The 18741-nt window shown below is 40.2% G+C and overlaps 4 protein-coding genes and 1 long non-coding RNA gene across 11 annotated transcripts in view; 2 read left to right on the top strand and 3 right to left on the bottom strand.

The window, feature by feature from the left end:
• Window positions 1–6698, top strand: part of FAM149B1 (family with sequence similarity 149 member B1) — an 86189-nt gene extending 79491 nt beyond the window's left edge. The window contains exons 10-14 of one of the 2 annotated variants that reach the window (XM_039235225.1): window positions 647–871; window positions 2133–2256; window positions 2475–2600; window positions 5109–5187; window positions 6296–6698. In XM_039235225.1, coding sequence (XP_039091156.1) covers window positions 647–871; window positions 2133–2256; window positions 2475–2600; window positions 5109–5187; window positions 6296–6369 — 628 coding nt within the window. In that variant the 3' untranslated portion in view covers window positions 6370–6698. The remainder of the gene's footprint in view (window positions 1–646; window positions 872–2132; window positions 2257–2474; window positions 2601–5108; window positions 5188–6295) is intronic. The other variant, XM_039235226.1, reaches the window with a different exon arrangement.
• Window positions 6699–8193: 1495 nt separating this feature from the next.
• DNAJC9 (DnaJ heat shock protein family (Hsp40) member C9) lies at window positions 8194–12955 on the bottom strand. The gene is made up of 5 exons (XM_039235228.1): window positions 12677–12955; window positions 12362–12502; window positions 11527–11781; window positions 9546–9632; window positions 8194–8947 (listed from the first exon to the last, which is right to left on the bottom strand). Exons 1-5 carry the CDS (start codon window positions 12854–12856, stop codon window positions 8828–8830), a joined length of 783 nt encoding a protein of 260 aa, XP_039091159.1. The 5' UTR covers window positions 12857–12955; the 3' UTR covers window positions 8194–8827.
• Window positions 12956–13559: 604 nt separating this feature from the next.
• On the bottom strand, window positions 13560–16702 carry MRPS16 (mitochondrial ribosomal protein S16). The gene is made up of 3 exons (XM_039235182.1): window positions 16285–16702; window positions 15558–15818; window positions 13560–15358 (listed from the first exon to the last, which is right to left on the bottom strand). The coding sequence occupies exons 1-3, from the start codon at window positions 16295–16297 to the stop codon at window positions 15216–15218; spliced, it is 417 nt and encodes a 138-aa protein (XP_039091113.1). The 5' UTR covers window positions 16298–16702; the 3' UTR covers window positions 13560–15215.
• A 17-nt stretch (window positions 16703–16719) lies between these two features.
• LOC120233738 lies at window positions 16720–17982 on the top strand. The gene is made up of 2 exons (XR_005528898.1): window positions 16720–16859; window positions 17644–17982. It is a non-coding gene; the product is annotated as an uncharacterized LOC120233738 (long non-coding RNA).
• CFAP70 (cilia and flagella associated protein 70) overlaps window positions 17507–18741 on the bottom strand; it is a 100162-nt gene continuing 98927 nt past the window's right edge. For 5 of the 6 annotated variants that reach the window (XM_039235179.1, XM_039235177.1, XM_039235180.1 and 2 more), the window contains one exon: window positions 17507–17815. In XM_039235179.1, coding sequence (XP_039091110.1) covers window positions 17735–17815 — 81 coding nt within the window. In that variant the 3' untranslated portion in view covers window positions 17507–17734. The remainder of the gene's footprint in view (window positions 17816–18741) is intronic. The other variant, XM_039235178.1, reaches the window with a different exon arrangement.

Consider the following 18741-nt stretch of genomic DNA (forward strand, 5'->3'; position numbering starts at 1 on the left):
TTTGAGTGGGAGCCATACTGGTGCCACATTGCTCCCAAGCAGCAATATTTGCTTTTTAACTAAGTCTTTCCTTCAGCACAAAGAATGTCTCAAATATGGTAGGGATCTATGAGGTAAACTTTTGGGAAGCACTCTAGTGTAGGTACTCTTCAGGTTAGCCTTCACTGTAACTAAAGAAGTCACTGTCTTGGCAGATGAAAAATGGATTTGCTTTCTGAAGTCTCCATTCTATTAAATTATTTGTATAAGTAAAATGATGTCCTTTTAAGAACACATTATTGGGGTGCCTGGGTGGCTCAGTCAGTTAAGCATCCAACTCTTGGTTTCAGCTCAGGTCGTGATCTCACGGTTCGTGAGTTTGAGCCCCACATCAGGCTCCGCCCTGACACTGTGGAGCCTGCTTAGGATTCTCTCTCTCCCCCTCTGTCTACTCCTCCACTGGTTGCTCTCTCTCAAAATAAATACATAAACTTTTAAAAATAAAATAACACATTCTCATGCCTGAACTAGATGTAATTTGTATATACTAGGTTACTTCCTTTGCCTTTTTCTCCCTTGAATGCATTTTACAGTCTAAGCCTTTGAGTCCTGTTTCCCTATACAGAGCAATCTTGATTTCATTCTGGGTTTCTGATTTGGCCACTAGAGACCTTGATGACAAGCTACTTATGAGACCTGGATCCAGTACCATCCTTTCAACCCGAAATTGGCCATATCGAGCCCTGGAGTTTAGTACGTCAGCTCTGTCATACACAGTGCAATCCGCCAGGAGACGCAATCCCCCACCACGTACCCTTCACCCCATCAGCACAAGCCATTCACGCGCTGGAACCCCAAGGCCTGTGGAAGAAATCCTCAGAGGATCCCGAGTGTAGGTTTCAAAGCAGAATTTTTGGAAACTGTGATAAAACTAATGAAGAATTTTATGAAGAGAATGAATTTAAATGTAGGATTGAAATATATGCTTAGAAATTAATTAAATAGTCCCATGATGGTTTAAATTCAATACAGAAAAAAATGTGGTTAAAGTTGAATACAATACAGATATTGGAGTTTTCCGTTAAGCTAGCAAAAGTTTTATATTTCTACATATAAAATGGCTAGAATACTTCAGCGACACTCATCTAAGGAATAAAATATATGTATCTTATTAAACATTTTCCTTAGTGGGAAATTCATCCCAAAATCATAGTGAACTCTCCTTTAATATTTTTCTGTACCCTTGGGATCTGCTTATTCTATTGACAATGTAACATTTTAACCTCAGATAAGTACTTGCCTACATACCAGGAAAAATATCCCTTACCACTTCTTAGGAAATAACACTAAACATATTCTCTTCCCTCTTCCCACCCTTACTTCACTTTGAGCCTCATCACGCAAAAAATACTTAGAAGCCATTTTTTAAAAATAAAATTATTAGTCATTGATTCACAAAACATCTTGGGATATTTGATTCTAACACCGTGATCAAGGGTATGAGATAACATGGCTGTAACTGTGTTTTGAATTCAGCTTCTAAATTAAGCACATGTCACTATGCTTCTCTCCCAACATGTTATTTCTTGACTGATTTTTCAATTTGTTTTCATCGGTCCCCCATAGATTCACTAAGAGAGATGTCTACACCAACCACAAATCTTTCATGACACCAGGGTTCTTCTCACCTATTCGCTATTTTATTATATTGATGTTGATATTGATACAGCTATAAAACTTATTTGAGGATGAGGGTGGATAAGGGAGGACTACTGTTATTAGTGAAAAGGACAATCAAAAGGCCCAGAACTATGGAGAATTCCATCAGATATGAAATTTCAAATCCATATCAGGTTAACAGCTTAACAGTGTTAACACCAGACAGGGAAAATTTCACAAAGAGCTAAACTTAATGCTGTGTGCCCAGGATAAAGTTTCAACAAAAATCAGAAAATACTATGAGAAAACCCCCCCAACTCTGATTTTCCAAAATCCTTTCACTGAGATTTCTTTATGTAAAAACATAGACAACTTAAAGCATTCTGTGCATGACATTAAACTCATCTCCTTTATTTATTTGGTTCTAAGTAGTTTCCTAGTATTGTTATAACTTTATGCTTTACTATCTTGGTGTTTGCTGGTGGGATCTGCAGCCCAGGAGCGGCGGACTCGCTCTCCTCTCCCTCACCAATGCCCCTGAGTCGAAATAATCTCCTGCCACCTATCGGCACAGCTGAAGTGGAACACTTGAGCACTGCGGCGTCGCAAAGGCAAACGGTATGTCTTTCTCCTATTGCCTTTTCCATGTGCTTCTAAGACCTCATGGACAGTAACAGTGCAGGATCATATTCTGGAAACTGAATCCTAACTTATGACAATGGAATTAGAGCTGCTTGGCCTGTAGTTTTCATACCTACCTGGGTTGATGTAGGACATGCACAACTCTAGCTACAAATTGTTTTAACTATTTCTTAAAATTTTTGTCTCCTCTGCAGAAAACCCACAGTGACTCCAATCGAGCGCGAAGTGCAGTAGTGGATGAGCCTAACCATCAGCAGCCCCAGGAGAGACTCCTTTTACCTGACTTTTTCTCCAGGCCCAACACTACTCAGTCATTTTTGGTAGAGCAACATACTTCTATGGTCTTGACAGTTGGGGAAAGGAAAAAAAAATTAGTTTGGCAGACTTAAGATTTCACGTAGTAGCTTAATCAATTCCAAGAATAAAAGCTGAGGTTCTTAGTAATAAAAATAGCATTAGAAGTACATCTTGTTGAAATTCTAACTGGTCTTTGCCACTTATTCAACTCATAAAAAGAATAAGTTGAAATGCCTTACACATGAATCACAAATTCTAATTTAAATTGTTAAATATTAAATTATTAAATATTTCTGAGAATAAAAAAAATGTCATACTCCAGTGCATATCAGATCAACATAACCCATTCTCTAACACTGCTCTTACAGAGTTACACCAACACTGGTATCAGATTATGATGTGGACTGATGGATAGGTAAATCACCTAAAAAAAAGTCAACTCTTTAACTGGTGCTTGAGATGCTCACATAGCCTTACCATATAATGTGCATTTACTAGCCCTTTTAAGCAACTAATAGAAAAAATTTAGTTGGTAGTGGAGGTCATGCACTGACCTTGCCCAATTGTAGGCCAGGAGCTCAGCCCCATCTGATCTGCTTTGTGGCAAGAGGGCTTGAAGAGCCTCAAGAAGTGAATGGGGCCACACTCAGTGCTCAGGAGCCAGCGGCCTCACATCCAATACCAGTTTTCATTCAGGATGGTGGTATTTGAAGCCCACTTATTCCAACTTATAAGCCTTGAACTGTATCAGCCTAAAGCAATATACTATCCTCACTGAAAGAGTGGTGAGAACAATGTTACTGGGATGTTGTAGTAGTTTCCTAGGATTACCATAACAAATTACCAGACTGGGTGGCTTAAAACAACAGAATTTTATTCTTTCAGTTCCAGAGCCTAAAAGTCCAAAATCAAGGTGTCAGCAGACCTATGCTTCCTTCTACTACAGGCTCTATGGATGTGGGTCTTCTCACCTCTTCTTGGCTTCTGGTAGCCTCCAGTGGTCCCTGGTGGTCCTTGCTGTGCAGCTGCATCACTCCAGCTTCTGCCTATGCCTTCACACAGCCTTCCTCCCTGTATCTTTTGTGTCCAGACTTCCCTCTTATGAAGATACCAGTCATTGAATTTATGGCTGACTCTAATCCAACCTGACCTCACCTTATCTTGATTACATTTGCAGAGATTCTATCTCCAAATAGTCACAGCCACATGTTCCAGGTGGACATAAATTGTGGTGGCAGAGGCAGGAGGGGACACTTTAACTCAACAGACCTTAGGAGACTTATTTAGGGGGAGATTCACCAAAACATGACCTAAAGGGAAATGTGACCATTTCTGATTCTTACTCAATGTGAACCCTAGAAAGTTTGAGAACCTCTATTAAATCTGTCCTCTCATAATCTGATTCAGGGCACTTGTTAAAGCAGTGTTTCATGATTATATTCTACAGCTACGTTCTCTATAAAACATTTATATATAATTTTCAGTTTCTTCTTTTTCTGATGTTTATAACAATAAAAGTAAGAATTTCTTACCTTAGTTGTCTCTCCCAGTTTGCTGTCACCCAAAGGGAACACCTAGTAGCTCAATGTAACTAAGAGCACTATATCCGAGTTCCTGGCTTGGCACTTCCAGACTAGCACTCTGCTCCTAGGGGTCAACAAACTATTTTTATGGGCCATTTGGCTCACCACAAAAATTGTTTTTATAAATAAAGTTATTAGAGGAGAATTACCATACTCATTCATTTATGTACTGTCTATGACTGCTTTCTCACTCTAACAGCAGTGGTAGGCAGTTTCCAGCAGTATGTACCAAAAAGCCTAAAATATCTACTTTCTGGCCCTCTAAAGAAAGGAAGTTTGTTGACCCCAATAAAAAAGAAAAGGGGGCTTCACCAAAAAAAAAAAATTTTCTGAAATGTCTTGATTCCACTGCTCCAACAGGGAACTGAGAGGGATGTTTTTTATTTCAGAAGCATCAGCAGGATGGCATTGATAGCTTTTTTGATACATTTCAGTATTTTAGTTATATCTTAAAATCTTTAAATTACTAGAGGTGATTTTGAAATGCTTGAATTTCATATTGTGAGTCACATTTCAACCATGGAGAGAAAATCATGGGTGTTTAATGTTGAAAAGACTCTGTTCTGTTGTTTTAAACTTTAGTCAGCAGGCAATCTAAATTAGATAAAATTCCCTTGACAGCCAATTGTAAGTACTTAGAAATATTAAACCATATGGATTACTTATAAGTGCTACAATTTTCTTAATGGCATATTAATAAAATTTTAGAACTTGAAAAAATTTTTATAAAAGAACTTAAAAATTTTTCCAAGTTAACAAATGGCTTTGTAGGTCTCTGGTTTGGGATTCTTTACTTAAGAGTGCACTCAGCCAACCTATCCCTCAGATGGCAGACAATGCCATTTACAATGTTGTCTGATTTCAAGGTATTCCCTTGTAAATCTACTAACATACATCCTTTGGGAGAAGTCCCATTGTAAGAAGCGTCTCATCTTTTTTGTTTTGCAGCCAGATACACAATATCATCATTTGTGTGTTGCTGAGTATCCTCATCAGGCCCGACCCGGCAGGGGATCTGCAGTGACAGGTGGGACCATGGCTCTATTTTTACCACTGTGTGGCTATGTTAAGACCCTGCTTTGTCTGTTTCCTATGTTTATTTCCCCTTCCTCCAAATGTTATTATATTTTGTTTTCCTACATCTTTGTAAATCACCTCAATCAAATTCCTTTTGGAAATGGCATATAATAAAGATAGAGGAGACCTCTATTGCCCAGGGCCAAGTTCCAGATTTGTTTTTTCATATGTAAATAAACTTCTCACCACTCTGGCAAAATAGACAGTACTTTCTTTTCTTCAATCTAAAAAACTTAAGTGAAATAAGCCATTTTTATAACATTCAAACACTGCATGGGTTTTATGATGTAGGCAAAATCCATACTGCTGTAGAATAAACTGCTATGGTCAGTTAACCTGCTAGGCCAAAGTAAGAAAAGAAATTTTAAAATATCAAGACATGCGGAGTCTGAGTCTATTCTATTAACTTTTCTGATTTCTAAGTCATATTCTATAGATTGTATTTTCATAGGGAAGGAGAAAACTTAAGGATATCTTAACTTAAAAGTTATCTTCCTATAATGGTCTTCTCACCACTATCAGGGTCATTCTCATTATGTTGTAGGTGAAGTATGGAAGTATTAAGCAGTTGAAATGTTTCCTGTTAGATTAAAAAGTAATCTGCATCAAATTATCTCTGTCATCCACGTAAATTCTCTTGTTCAGTTCCTATTTGCATTGTTTGGCAGTCTCTGAATGCCTTCAGTGGATCCTTTTCTTGGATTAGTCCTCATAGAGAAGCAGTGCTGCCTCTGAGCTAGTTATTCCATTTAGCCATGCTGATGGCCAGTTAAAACATTTAGATAAGTGACACAGACATATCAGTCTGTTTTAATTAGTGGGTTCTTCTCTAGAACTAGGTTTCATATCTTAATACAGACTTGTACGTTTTACATGATAAAATAATGCAAATGTGGTTCTAACTGCCTTGGTATATATATGCTCTACTACTTAGTACCAGTCTCCAAATTTAAGTCCAACTGATAACTGGAGCAAAAAAGCCCTTAGGTATGAATTTGAGATTACCAAATCTAAAATGTCTACTAATGTCACTCTATGATGTCATCTTTGTCTGACAGGTCCTCAATTACATGGATCTACAAAATCTCAAAACAGGGGTGGACCAGTCTCCAGAACCAGGCAGGGACCGTAGGGCAAATAAGAAGAAACTGCTTTAAACTACAGGGACCAAGTGAGAAAATTTCACGAATCAGTGTTCAGTCATCTTGTGATGCAAAGGTGTATACAAGAGAGACAACTTAAAACCATCTTCATGAAGTGTTAATCTGGTATAACTGACTGAGAAAAAAAAGAATATCTGCCAAAGATTACATGGGTACTGTTTCTCCAGTTACCATCTTCTTTCAGCATAAGTTAACCTACTCCACTGGACAGTAGAATTTGTACCCAAAGATGAAAGAAATGAATAATTATCCCCAAATCACTGCTCATGTTGTCTGTTAACAATGATCAGTTCAATTATAGGATTCTGTGAGAGTTTATGAAGACTATACACACATAAAAAGCAGCAAATGATTGTTTGATAACATGATGCTATCACAGGCTTCAGAAAACTTCTGCTTATATGAATTTCTGGAGAGTTGTACGCATTTTTAAGGCATTTTTAGGAGACAGTTCTGTCAAAAACCTGAGCTACTCATCAAACAGATGTCATTCCTAAAGCTTTCTCTTTAGATGTCCAATCTTCTAAGCAAAGAGGTATGGAAGGGGTGAACATGTTGAACATTGGTTTAAAGTAACTTATGTAATAAGCCGTAATGTATATATATTTTCAGATAGGACAGCTCAACCTCACAATGTCTGCTTGGTATCAGATTATGCTTCTTTTCTTCTTAAAGGACTTTAGTAGTCTCTCTCTCTCTCTCTCTCTCACACACACACACACACACACACTTTAACTATTAAATTCACCTTATCAGATTTTCTCCGTAAGTTCTAAGTCAACTTGAAAATTTACAGAATCTGCTGGTAAGCCAGCAGTGCCTTAAAATTTCAGAAACTCTGGTAACTGGTCCAGTATAAACATATACTAAGAGCACAACTAGAGAACTTCAGCATTCTTCTAATTTCACCACGGACCTTTTTTTCGAGGACATCCATAAATGCAGCAGTGGTTCTAACTATGGCTTAAATTCATTTTATTTAAATTTCACTGAACTTTAATTTTGATGACCCTATCAGTTTTAGATCTTATTGTTAATCTTTAGAGTGGGTAAATTCAAGTGATCATAAATAGACGTAATTTTTTTTATTATATCAAAGTGTACTAATGCTATCATATGAAGACGGATGCTCCGAACAACCTACATTAAATGATATTTTCAATACAATTCAAGAGTATTTTTTAACCTGTTTGTAATTCCAAACTGACAACGTGTCATGTGCTTACCTAAGTTATCATAAAGCTCAGTAATAGAAAGGTTGTTTTATGCATATGGTATTGAATACGTAAGTCCACAAATCAAAGATTTTAAGTTGAACAGTTGCTAAAAAAAATTTCCAAATATTCCAATGTGTATATACCAATTTGACTAAATGTAAGTAAAAACCTGTACTATTCTCACAAATCAATACCATGAGTGCACGGTAACAAACCACAAGATCAAGATGGCTTGCCTTTCAAATTTAGAGAGTCAGAAGAAACCTCTAAAGAAGTCACTTAGCCCAACTCCCTCACTCTTTTATAGATGAGGAAACAAGTTCAGACAAATTCTGTGACCTAAGAACACTCAACAGTTACAGGCAGGACAATAACTCCTCTTTATGATACTTAAATCAGGCTACCTACTATCAAAGCTGACTAGGATTACTTTTCTTCTCTCTTCTCTAAATACCTTCCATAGTTTCTCTAGATGTTAGATTTTCTCTAAATACCTTCCATAGTTTCTCTAGATGTTAGATTTTTTTTAATGATCACTGAGATCATTTTAAAGGCCCCACAACTTAACAGTCTTTCTTAACTTGTTTATTTCATCATGTATTAAGTCTTACAAAGATGCCTGAGGTAATCTGAACATCTGTTTCTCCTTTACTTCAAGCAGAGTACAAAAGCCGGCTGAGTAAAACAAAAACAAAAAGGAAAGGGGATCTATTCAAGAATATTAAGCCCGAGAGTAAACTTGCAAATATTTGAAAGACAGACATCCAGCAAGTGTTTTAAAGGCTTTCTAGCCAGGTAGACCTATTGTTTTAATAAACACACACATCACTTCGAATACTCTGCAGCTGTGTACACACTCCTGCATGCCAAAATGACAACTGCTAAAGGCAATATGGGACAGACCCACATTCCAGGTAAGAATTCTTTGTATAGAAGATCCATAGAAGCAAGTGCTGCCGAGTACACTACTCCCATTCCCTCAAAAATCACCACCAAATTCCTTCATACAGGACCTCAAAGAATATCGGGATTTCTACGGTTCCTAAAATCAGGTTGAGAGATTCTGCTTGGTTTACAGCATTGATCTAATAATTTAGGCTGGAAGGACAACTTTGCAAGGGCAGGGTTGACTTCTGTCTTGAAATCTTGACTGTACCTTGCCTGTAAGGGCACCAATTAACACCTAAAGGCTTTTGAAGAAAAAAATCCATTATTTCTTTTCTTTCTTGAGAGGCGTTTTTTTCCCTCCTCGTTTAGAAGGTTTGCAGTACTTTGCTTCCATCTGAGCCAGAAAATTGTCCATTTCCTTTTGCCGATCCTTTTGTCTGCTCTGTTTAAGAGGTTAAAACACAAGCTTTCAAAACACAAGTCTATCCAGAGACAAAAGTATTCAGTGGTTGCCAAGGGCTGGTGGAAGGGAGAATGGGTGAATGACTGCTCATGAGCAAGGGGTTTGTTTTTAAGGTGATGAAAATGTTCTGGGGGCGCCTGGGTGGCTTAGTCGGTTAAGCATCCGACTTTCGCTTAGGTCATGATCTCGCGGTTCGTGGGTTCGGGCCCCGCGTCGGGCTCTGTGCTGACTGCCAGCTCGGAGCCTGGAGCCTATTTCAGATTCTGTGTCTAACTCTCTCTCTGACCCTCCCCTGCTCACGCTGTCTCTCTCTCTCTCATAGAAATAAATAAAAATATTTAAAAAAAAAAAAAGAAAGAAAATGTTCTGTAATTAGTGCTAACAATTATACAACTTGATGAATACACTAAAAGCCACTGAATTGTGCACTTTAAAAAGATGAAAACATGGTATGCGAGTTATGTCTTGAAAGAAAACACAACACCCACATCATATACACACTATAAAGAAAATATAAGCAGAAAGAATCAGAATATGAAAGTGGTGACAACCTTTAAAGACAACCTGCCAAGTTTACCTGAATGACTGCTTTCAAGTTATCTACTCCTTCATCAAGGCCCAACTCCTTCCTGCTCTTTTCTGCTTCTTTAGCCTCTTCCTGAGCCTAAAACAGAAACTCACGTGAGACTCCATGGCAACTCAGCATATACTAAAAAATACCATCTTTCCCAAAAGCAAATCTATTATAAGAAACTTTCCATTTGAGGATTATATAGATAAAAAGGACAGAATTACACAAATATGTCATTCATTAAAAGACAACACAGCTGACAGCATGCAGTTGATCCTCTGATTCTAATAAGCATTTCTGAGTTTCCCCCGTTTCTACTAGCTAGGGGTAGCAAGTAGTTTGGTATCATAAACTACATGGTGGTTAAGAATGAAAACAAAATGCTAGAACTAGGAAACGTCATTTAACCAAGGATGCCCTCAAAAATGTTGTCAAGACAAAGGCATCTCAGATTCCTCTCCTCTGGAAACCCACTTTTTACTACATGTGACTGGTGGCAGCCTTGAGAGTAACCCTGGCTTAAAATTCCCAAGTAGTCAAAATAAATACTAACAAACTCAGTTTTAACCTTTCTTTACCTGACTTCAAAGCCACCTTCTTCTGCCAAATTTTCCTAGGGCACTGATTCCAAAATACCACAAGAATACCTTGGGGAATGTTAATGAGTTTGTTCTTCATTTCAGGGCAACAACTAACACTGTAATAGGTCCCAAACCCCAGTAAACTTTCTAAACAGTAATGAACACTATTAATACTGGAAATGATGATACATTAGGGTTTTGTTATTGCAATAAAAAGACAGAGTTTCCATGGTCTACTTTCAGTCCTTGTATTCTATTTCTTAATACTTTCTTTAATACTGTGTACCCACCATCCAAGTTGGTGAAGTCTCTCTCAAAACTATGCCATCCCCCTGCCCCCAACTCTAGGGAAGTTTCTCAAGCTAATAGCCTATTACTGGATACAGCTGTGCTCAGTTTCACCAGAGAAAATGATTACCAACTTAAATGGTCAGCTTGAGCCTAAACACATGTAGCCTATAAGCCCAAATGATTATTATTTTTTTTAAAGTAGGCTCCATGCCCAATATGGGGCTTGAATTCAAGACACACACACACACACACACACACACACACACCAGCTTACCCCTAGTATGTACGTGGGGCCTGAATTCAAGACACACACACACACACCCACCAGCTTACCCCTAGTTGGTACTTGTATCAAGGCTGCAAACCTACCTCCACCTCCAAATCTTACACTGCCTACTTTCCACTGAGCTCCCATTAGGAAATCCAGGTTGAGACAATGGCTACTACCCCAGAAGACCAGAGACACAGATGCTTGCTATCTTGAATCCACTCCCCCCCAGAACCTCATCTGTCCTAAAGCTCCTTTCCCCTGACATCATCCCTCCCCCTACCAATACCAAGTATAATAAGGCAGAGAGGCCATAATCCTGGATTCTCCACAAAAGTGCTCCTCTCACAGTGTGTTTGGGAATACAGTTGCATCAAAATAAACTGAGTCATTTGTTTAGAAATGTATATTCCGGGTCCAACTCAAGAATTAGTTTGGGCAAAGACAAAAGAAAATCTGTATTAACAAGACACAGTCTCTCCCCCCGCCACCCCCCACACAAAGTTTCTGTCACCCTCTTACCATCCCTTAACCGAGTGAGCCACCATCTATAACCTATGTATTTGGACTCCATTATTTTATCTCTTGAGGAATAAAGAATATTTGTGTTATTTTAAGATTATATTAGTTATTTAAACCATCCACATAGTAAAAATCCTGTTAAGCACAACATACTAGGAAAAAGTTTCTCTTGATGAGCTGGTATGCTCATTTCATTAGACAACAACTATATAATAAGTTAACTCTCGTTCTCATTTAAGTAATCTTACTATATTTGTTATTGTAAATACTCTCATAGTCTTTTTGGAAGCAATAAAGAAATAATAAATTGCATTCAAAATCCTACCCTCCTTTTTCTTGCATTCATCTTTTGCTTCGATTCTTTGACAAAGGCATTATAGGATGGGATCTCTCCAGCATCAATGGCTTGCTGGATAATGTTCCTTATCCTGGGTTCCTCTGTGTACTGCACACACAGCACAGACTCCATGATCTGATCCATGTCACCCTTGAAATCCAAATAGGCCTGTTTAATATCTGCCAGCTCTTCTTCAGAACCTTTGTATGTCTTTTCAAAAGCTTGAATGTCTTCTAGAGATATCTGAACACATAAGAGACATATGTTTTAGCTTTAACTGACAATTTTATTTTAAATAAATAAAAAGTATACTAGTAAAACCAGATTTAGGTGTTGAACTATTTGTCTCCAAGTACAACAGTTGCTTGAGTTGAAACTGTTGCAAGGAACAACATTTTCTATGCCAAAGCTTTTCCAGAGTTCTCCCTACTCCAACCTTCACAACTACTAAGTTACAGACCAGGAAATTTTAAGTGACGTTTCTCAGGAAAACTCAGGACTTACATGTGGATATGTAAAATGAAGCCTTATCTTGTAAAATATTAAACCACCTCTTTCACTACAATCGCTCTACATCAACAGGAAATTAAAGACCCATTTCAGTAGAACCGCGCATGTTTTACGATTAAATAGATTTATTCTTCTTCAAAGACATATGTATCTACTGAGGAATGCTTGCTTGTATGTATTTATCTGTATTTTTGAAATGAAACAAATTCCTCATTCCTACACAACACAAAATGCAGTGCCTTAAAGGCATTCAATAAACGTTTGTCGAATGAATGAAGGGAACGGTCACAAAGAAATCTCCAGAATCCTCTACCTTTTTAAAAAGTAACCTCCAATACGTCTCCCAGTCCCGATCTTGGTTGAGCACATCCGACTCTTCGTCCACTGTTCCCTGCTCATTGTACAGTGCTCTCTGCTCTTTGTCGCTCAGAACAGAATAGACTTTCCCGAGGATCTGCGGGGAGAGAGAATCCAAAAGTCATCCCTGCAACCCTCACTGAAACCGCGCTTCGGGAACTAAAGATTAGAAAAAGCCAGACCGAGCTGGGCACGCTCCGCTGGGGCGGGGCCAGGCGGCCAAAAGACCAAGAGAAACCCAGGCGGCCAGTGGGAGCGCGGACTCGCGTACCTGGAAACGGCGGGTGGCGTCTTCTTTGTCGTCCTGGCCGACCCGGTCCGGGTGGACCTGCAGGGACACCTTGTGGTAGCCGCGCCGGACCTCGCTGTCCGAGGCCTCGCGCCGCACACCCAACACTCGATAAAGGTCGGCAGTACCAAACACTTCCTCGCACAGCTCCAGCAGCCCCATGGCCGGCCGGGGCAGGGAGCGAACTGCAAACTCCGCAAAAACTGCCGGTGCCGGTAACACTGCCTAGCCCTCCGAACTGCCTCCTTTTCCCGCGCAAAAAAAAAAACAACCCAGGGCGACCGCGTCACAAGAAGCGCCGGGGGAGGCGTGGCCAGGAGGCCACACTTTACGGCGGCTGCAACGCGAGGGCGTGGCCAGCCCAGAAAGCTCTGCTGTGGGGAACTCCCTCAGCCTGGTCCGGCGATAGCGCCCAGTGCCAGGACGCCCTCCTCCCCTTACTCAGGGACGCTGGCGCCTATCTTCTCCCCGGTGTCCCAACGCTTAAGCTTATCTAATATATGGCACGTCCATATTACTCGAACTTATATGCTGCTGTTTTGTTTGCCTTTTTTTTTAAGTAAATAACTGTATTAGTATCGGCATTTGGTAATTTGACATGGTTCAACATGTTCTTTTCAGTGATTCAGACAGGAGTACTCAGAACGTGCAAACCCAATAATTTTGCAACCTACACGTTGGGACTGCTGGGTAAGGGCTTTCCCTTGACTCCTGCAAGAAAAACAACCCTAACCAAAAGCACAAAATACCGGTCTTTTAACTTTTACATTACAGAATCATTCCCATTCACCTTCCACTTTGGTGAAGGTAACGTGACCCAAACCCTCACCTTAGTAAAAATAAAGATGCTGAAGAAAAGGCGTTTTTAATTATTTTAATGGTTTCTTAAGTGCAGAGCTGGGTTTTAGCATGTTGGATTTGAGGTGATAGCAAGATAAGCTGATGCAATCAACTAGTAGATGGTGAGAAACTATGTCGGGAGACCCAGAGCAAGGCTAGAGCTTGAGAAAACTTTGGAAATCAGGGACAGGATGAGCTCAAAGAGAAAGTGTGTGTATATAGATCTTAGACAAAGGAAAACCAGGGCACAAAGTGAATACCTGAATTGGCAGAAACTCAGTAGCTTAAAATATTTTAGCTTAACCCATTTTCCAGCAGTTTGCCTTACTGGTCAATACTTTCCGGAATCATTCTCCTCCGCTCTACAATTATAGTTTATCCAAAGATCTTGAACAATCCAGAGATTACTATCTGTAACTTCCAGAGTTCCCATGGTTTTCATAGCATTTCTCTTTCCCAGATCCAAGAGAAATCCAAGTAGTCAGTTCTTCTCCAGCCTGCCCTGACTTCAAAGTCCCCTCAAAGCAAGGGAAGCCAACCAGTAACAACCCTGGGAGAGACTTGATGATACCATAATGATGGCTGGTAATTGTTCTCAGAATACAAAACCCAGAGAATAAAGTAAGTTGGTACATACTAGCACTTTATTATCTCCTCTATAAATCTCCCCACCATAGTGTCATGCCAGAATTTGAAATCTGTACTATCCAGGGTGTGCACTAAAATTCTCCAATCCATGTCTATGGTTGTCCTGCAAACTGGTGGAAGAGGTAATGACATTTTGGGTTTTGGGCACAGCCCGTCATTTACATTACCAAATTCATGACACCGAAACCTCATTCTATCACACTGGTTTTTTAAGTGGACTTTTGAAAAATCCCTCATCTCACACCCACTTTGCCCCAGACACTAAAATATGCTGGAAAGAGCTCTCCAGGTATGCATAGTAGAGTCTGAATCGTAGCTTTGCCCAAATGAAAACAGGTGGCTTTGGTCAAGTTTCCACCTCTGAACCTCAGCCTCCCATCAATAAGATGGAGACAATCCTACCCACTTTCATGATACCTAATAATCCTCACAAATAACTCTACTTGTAAAGAGCTGAGAATGTACATAGGTACTTTTCAATATTACCTTTCTTCCATTTTCTCATTCTTAAAATAGACTCTTATAGCTTAAAAGCTCATTAAAAAAATCTACCTTTGTAAATTTGAGATTATGTGTCAAACAAGACAATATAAATCTATAATTACAAAAAAAAAAAATAAGCAAAGTAACTGTGTTCTTGAGCCAGTGGGATGACCATAAATGATTAAGGAAGGAATTACTCTGATGGACCATGGGCAGGCTGGCTGGGGGCTTTCAAACAAGGGTCTTGGAAGGGAGCAGACTGTAAAGTTACCCAAGAGATCCAGGGCCCAACCCAGAAGTCCAACACACGTCACAGTCACTGTCTTTCTCCAGATGAAGACTAAAAAAGCAAGTGAGTACCCAGACCCAGCTCTATGTCAGAAAGAACAAATCTCTCCCTGCGCCCTGCTCAGGCCAGGCCAGAAGAGCATGGGTGACTTAGAAAACTCCATTTATTGACTTCTAAATCTAATAAAACTAAGTATTCTGCACAAGTATTTTAAGAGAACTTAGACCTTTTCCCCAGTGTTCTGCTCAAGCTCAGCTGAAGTCAGCTCGTTTTTGTTTCTGTAGTTTCTGTAGTTTCTGTATCTGTTTTCTGAGATGCTAAGAGGACTTCGCGTGCCCGTTTTCTTCGCAGCCTCTCAGCATTTGTGATCATCATGGGATGCAGAGGAAAGAAGCCAGAGAGACCTAGAAGCAACAGGATTTTCACTCATTATAACACAGAACAAGGAGTCTCCAGATTCAAAATGACAATTAGAACACAACTTCAGCTCTCACTCCAGTCCTGATCAGCCTGAGGTAATGAAAATCATTCTTAACTATTATCACCCTGAAACTGACTTCAGTTTAAAATCCCCTCAATGAAGTAAGGCTAGAGCTGAGTTACCCAGAAGTTTCTCCACAGGCTTAGAGAGGTGAGCCCCACAGCCAATCCAATGCCGGATCCGGTCCAGGTTGAGAGCAACAATTTTCTCTCCATGGCTGTTGGGCAGTGGATCATAGGAGCCCAATTGCTCCACGAAACGGCCATCCCTGGGGCACTTGTTGTGAGCAGCCACAATGCGGTAGAAAGGCCGGTTGGTACAGCCACTCAGGGAAAGGCGGATGACTAAGTGGCCTCCACGGTAGGCCTTGCAGAGGACAGAAGCTGTAGAGAAATAAATGGTTAAGACACAAGAACTGAGTACACAAAATAAACAAAATTAGTTAGATAACAAGCTCCTTCCTCAACTGTAGTATCTCTACATCCAACCGTTATTGTCAATCTGGTTTAAATACTATATTCTTTGTGAAACTCGTTTCATGCGCTTCAACGAGAAGTGACTACCTCCTCATCCCTTAACCAACTCAACACCAGCCTGCCAGTTAATAGCTCTGCAACCACGAGCCTCAGCTACCTCACCTATAAACTGAATACCATTTTTCTCATAGGTTTTTCAGCATGGCTTAAGGAAGAGAAAAGGAGAAACTGAGGAGAGGGCCAAACGTAAGGCAGAGTGGCTGCCTCAGGTTGGAGTTGCTTCCAACTCGCACCAGCAAGAGGCGCTTCATCCGGTCCCTTACGCCACCTCCCGCCCCCTACGCCCACCAGCCTCGCCCGGAAGCTCACTCACTGAACTGGACCATGGTGCAGCCGGCGTGCGCCGGGACCTGGGGAGCCAGCTGCCGCTCCTCGCAGCGTCCCGCTGTCTGCACAGATCAGCGCTACGGCCTCGGGAGGGGCGGACGACGAACACGGAGCAGTCCCCGCTGCCGAACCGGGGCGCGACCTCTCCGCGACCCAAGCCTCAGCGCTCCGGTGGCGGAAGCGGAGTCCACTCGCCCCGCCTCTTCCGCTTTCTGCCCTACACTTCCCATAAGGCAATGCTGCGAACCCTAACATCCCTTAAACTCCTGCAAAAAAAGGCGCGCGGCGATTTGCGTGTAGCAGGGGTGGTAGTGCAGGCCGAGCTGCGTGAGCGCTCTCGGTCTTCATTGGACCGTGGGTTCCTGCTGGAGTGAAGAATATTGGGAGAATCCGGGGGAGCGGACAAGAGACTTGCTAAAGTGCTCTCAAATCTATCTTTCCAGGGAACGTTTTTTGGGCGTCTGTTTAGAACGCTTAGCTGCAAGTGCGCTGTTCCTGCCCCTAGGAAGCTCACAGTTACGTGGGGGAGACGCTGAGACTACACCAGAGTTGATAAAGATGGTCAGTATACAGTTCTGGAGGAGCAGAGAAGGCGTGCCTGATACTTCCTTGGTGCCTCAGGAAGTAGCGTTAGAGCCGAGACTATAGAAGAACAGTAAATGATGTGAAGTTTATTTTATCCTTCTGTGTTTATTAATATGTCTTTCACCTTCCCTCCTATTCCTCCATCTTCCTCCTTTGCACCTTCTTTTAAAAAATTAAGGATAAGGAGTCTTTATTTCTGGTTTTGCTATGCAATGATCTAGAATAAAAGAAGTGAAGTATTGGTCCTTTATCGTCTCTATTCCTAGAATAATGGCCTTAGTTGTGAGTTTTCCATCTATTATAGAGTAATGGACTCTTCTTGGAGCCCTTGTGATTTAGTTCCATGAAGATACCCGTAATTAGAGGTAGTGAGTACCCCCACCATCAGCAAAAACCTCTGTGTTCAGCTCTGTTTACCATTGAATCAACCCAGAGGGTCTGGTTAATGTGTTTGTCCTAATACAAACCTGGCCAGAGACCTTAGCAGTTGACTTCCTAAAGGAGTGATCTAATAAGTTTTTACCAGAAAACTTAATAATGAACCCACTATGCCTTAATTATAGAAATAATTACATTCTTACATATACCTCAGTATACCTTAATTAACTCCAGAACCACACTGATGATTTTTTAATCTCTTCCATTTTTTATTGTCATCTACTTTACTGTCACTTGTAAAACATCCAGTAAGGGCCATCCAGTAAGATAGCCCATGGAAATAAATGAATGAGTTTCTGTTCATGGTGTTGTCCATTCCCAGGCCTCATGTGATGAAATAATCAGGGTTTAATTTCTCTGAGAAGGAAAGAAGGAAGAAGTCTCATACAGAATATTCTTCAGCTGGAAGGCTGTCAGAAAGATGGATTTCCAAAGCCAACTGTCTCCTGTACCATGTGGATCTCTGCAAGCAGAGTCTCATCTTTCAATTTCAGCTGCATAAGAAGAAGGAAGGGGAGGATACATGTCATGCCTGATATACCTTTGGGGAGACCCCTCATTTACAGGACCACAGTTAAAGAATATAGTTCCTAGGCATGAAATTGGCTCTTCCTATATTCCCTATTACATGGTAACTCCATTAAAAGACCTCAGAACATTGTGCTGGTTACATGGACACATTTACTTTATGAAAATTCAATTAGTATAAACATTTGCAACTTGTGTATTTCTTTTTTATAAAGTAACTTTAATAAAGTTTACTTTTAAAAGAGTTCACATGATCACCCAATCTGTCTTGACTATAATATTGCAATTTGGCAAGTGACAGGAATCAAAGATACTAGATTTAATTTTAGAGTCTAGATGTGCAGCAGAGATGTCTAGTTGCTATTAAATACCTACTCTCTTACTAACAAAATCTTCATTTCTTTTCAGGGCAGGAATGCAGCTAGTTAAAAATCTCCATTTCCTTCTTCCCTTAGAGCTAGGGGTAGTCTTATGACCAATTGTGGCTAAAGTCATTGCTGCTTTTTTTACCCCCCAAAATACTCTTCTCTAGAAATGACTTTCTTTACCATCAAATTCTATGTATCTGTGAAACATCTTTATTTTTTTTTATCTGAGTGTAGTTGACACACAATGTTACACTAGTTTCAGATGTAGAACAAAGTGATTCTACAAGTCTATACATTACACTGTGCTCATAAGTATAGCAACCATCTGTCACCACACAACACTATTACAATATCATTGACCATATTCCCTATGCTATATCTTTTATCCCCGTAAAGTCATTGCTTTATAAGGGAGGTGAAATAGCTAACATGTCCTCTTCATTCTTTGCTTCCTTTTGTTCTTTATTGTGCCTGAAATATGTATGTGGTGGCTGTCTTGCAACAAAGAGGATGGGAAGTGCGTG

Source organism: Hyaena hyaena, unplaced genomic scaffold (genome assembly GCF_003009895.1).
Source record: "Hyaena hyaena isolate Hyena2069 unplaced genomic scaffold, ASM300989v1 scaffold_97, whole genome shotgun sequence".
Classification (NCBI taxonomy): Eukaryota; Metazoa; Chordata; class Mammalia; order Carnivora; family Hyaenidae; genus Hyaena; species Hyaena hyaena.

Coding starts and splice junctions, on each gene's coding strand:
- DNAJC9 (XM_039235228.1), bottom strand. CDS start 12,856: ATGGGGCTGCTGGAGCTGTGCGAGGAAGTGTTTGGTACTGCCGACCTT. Junction 11,782..12,361: donor GGAGGTTACTTTTTAAAAAG/GTAGAGGATTCT, acceptor TTATGTGTTCAG/ATATCTCTAGAAGACATTCA. Junction 8,948..9,545: donor ACTTGAAAGCAGTCATTCAG/GTAAACTTGGCA, acceptor CCTCTTAAACAG/AGCAGACAAAAGGATCGGCA.
- MRPS16 (XM_039235182.1), bottom strand. Junction 15,359..15,557: donor GCCTGTGGAGAAACTTCTGG/GTAACTCAGCTC, acceptor TGTTGCTTCTAG/GTCTCTCTGGCTTCTTTCCT.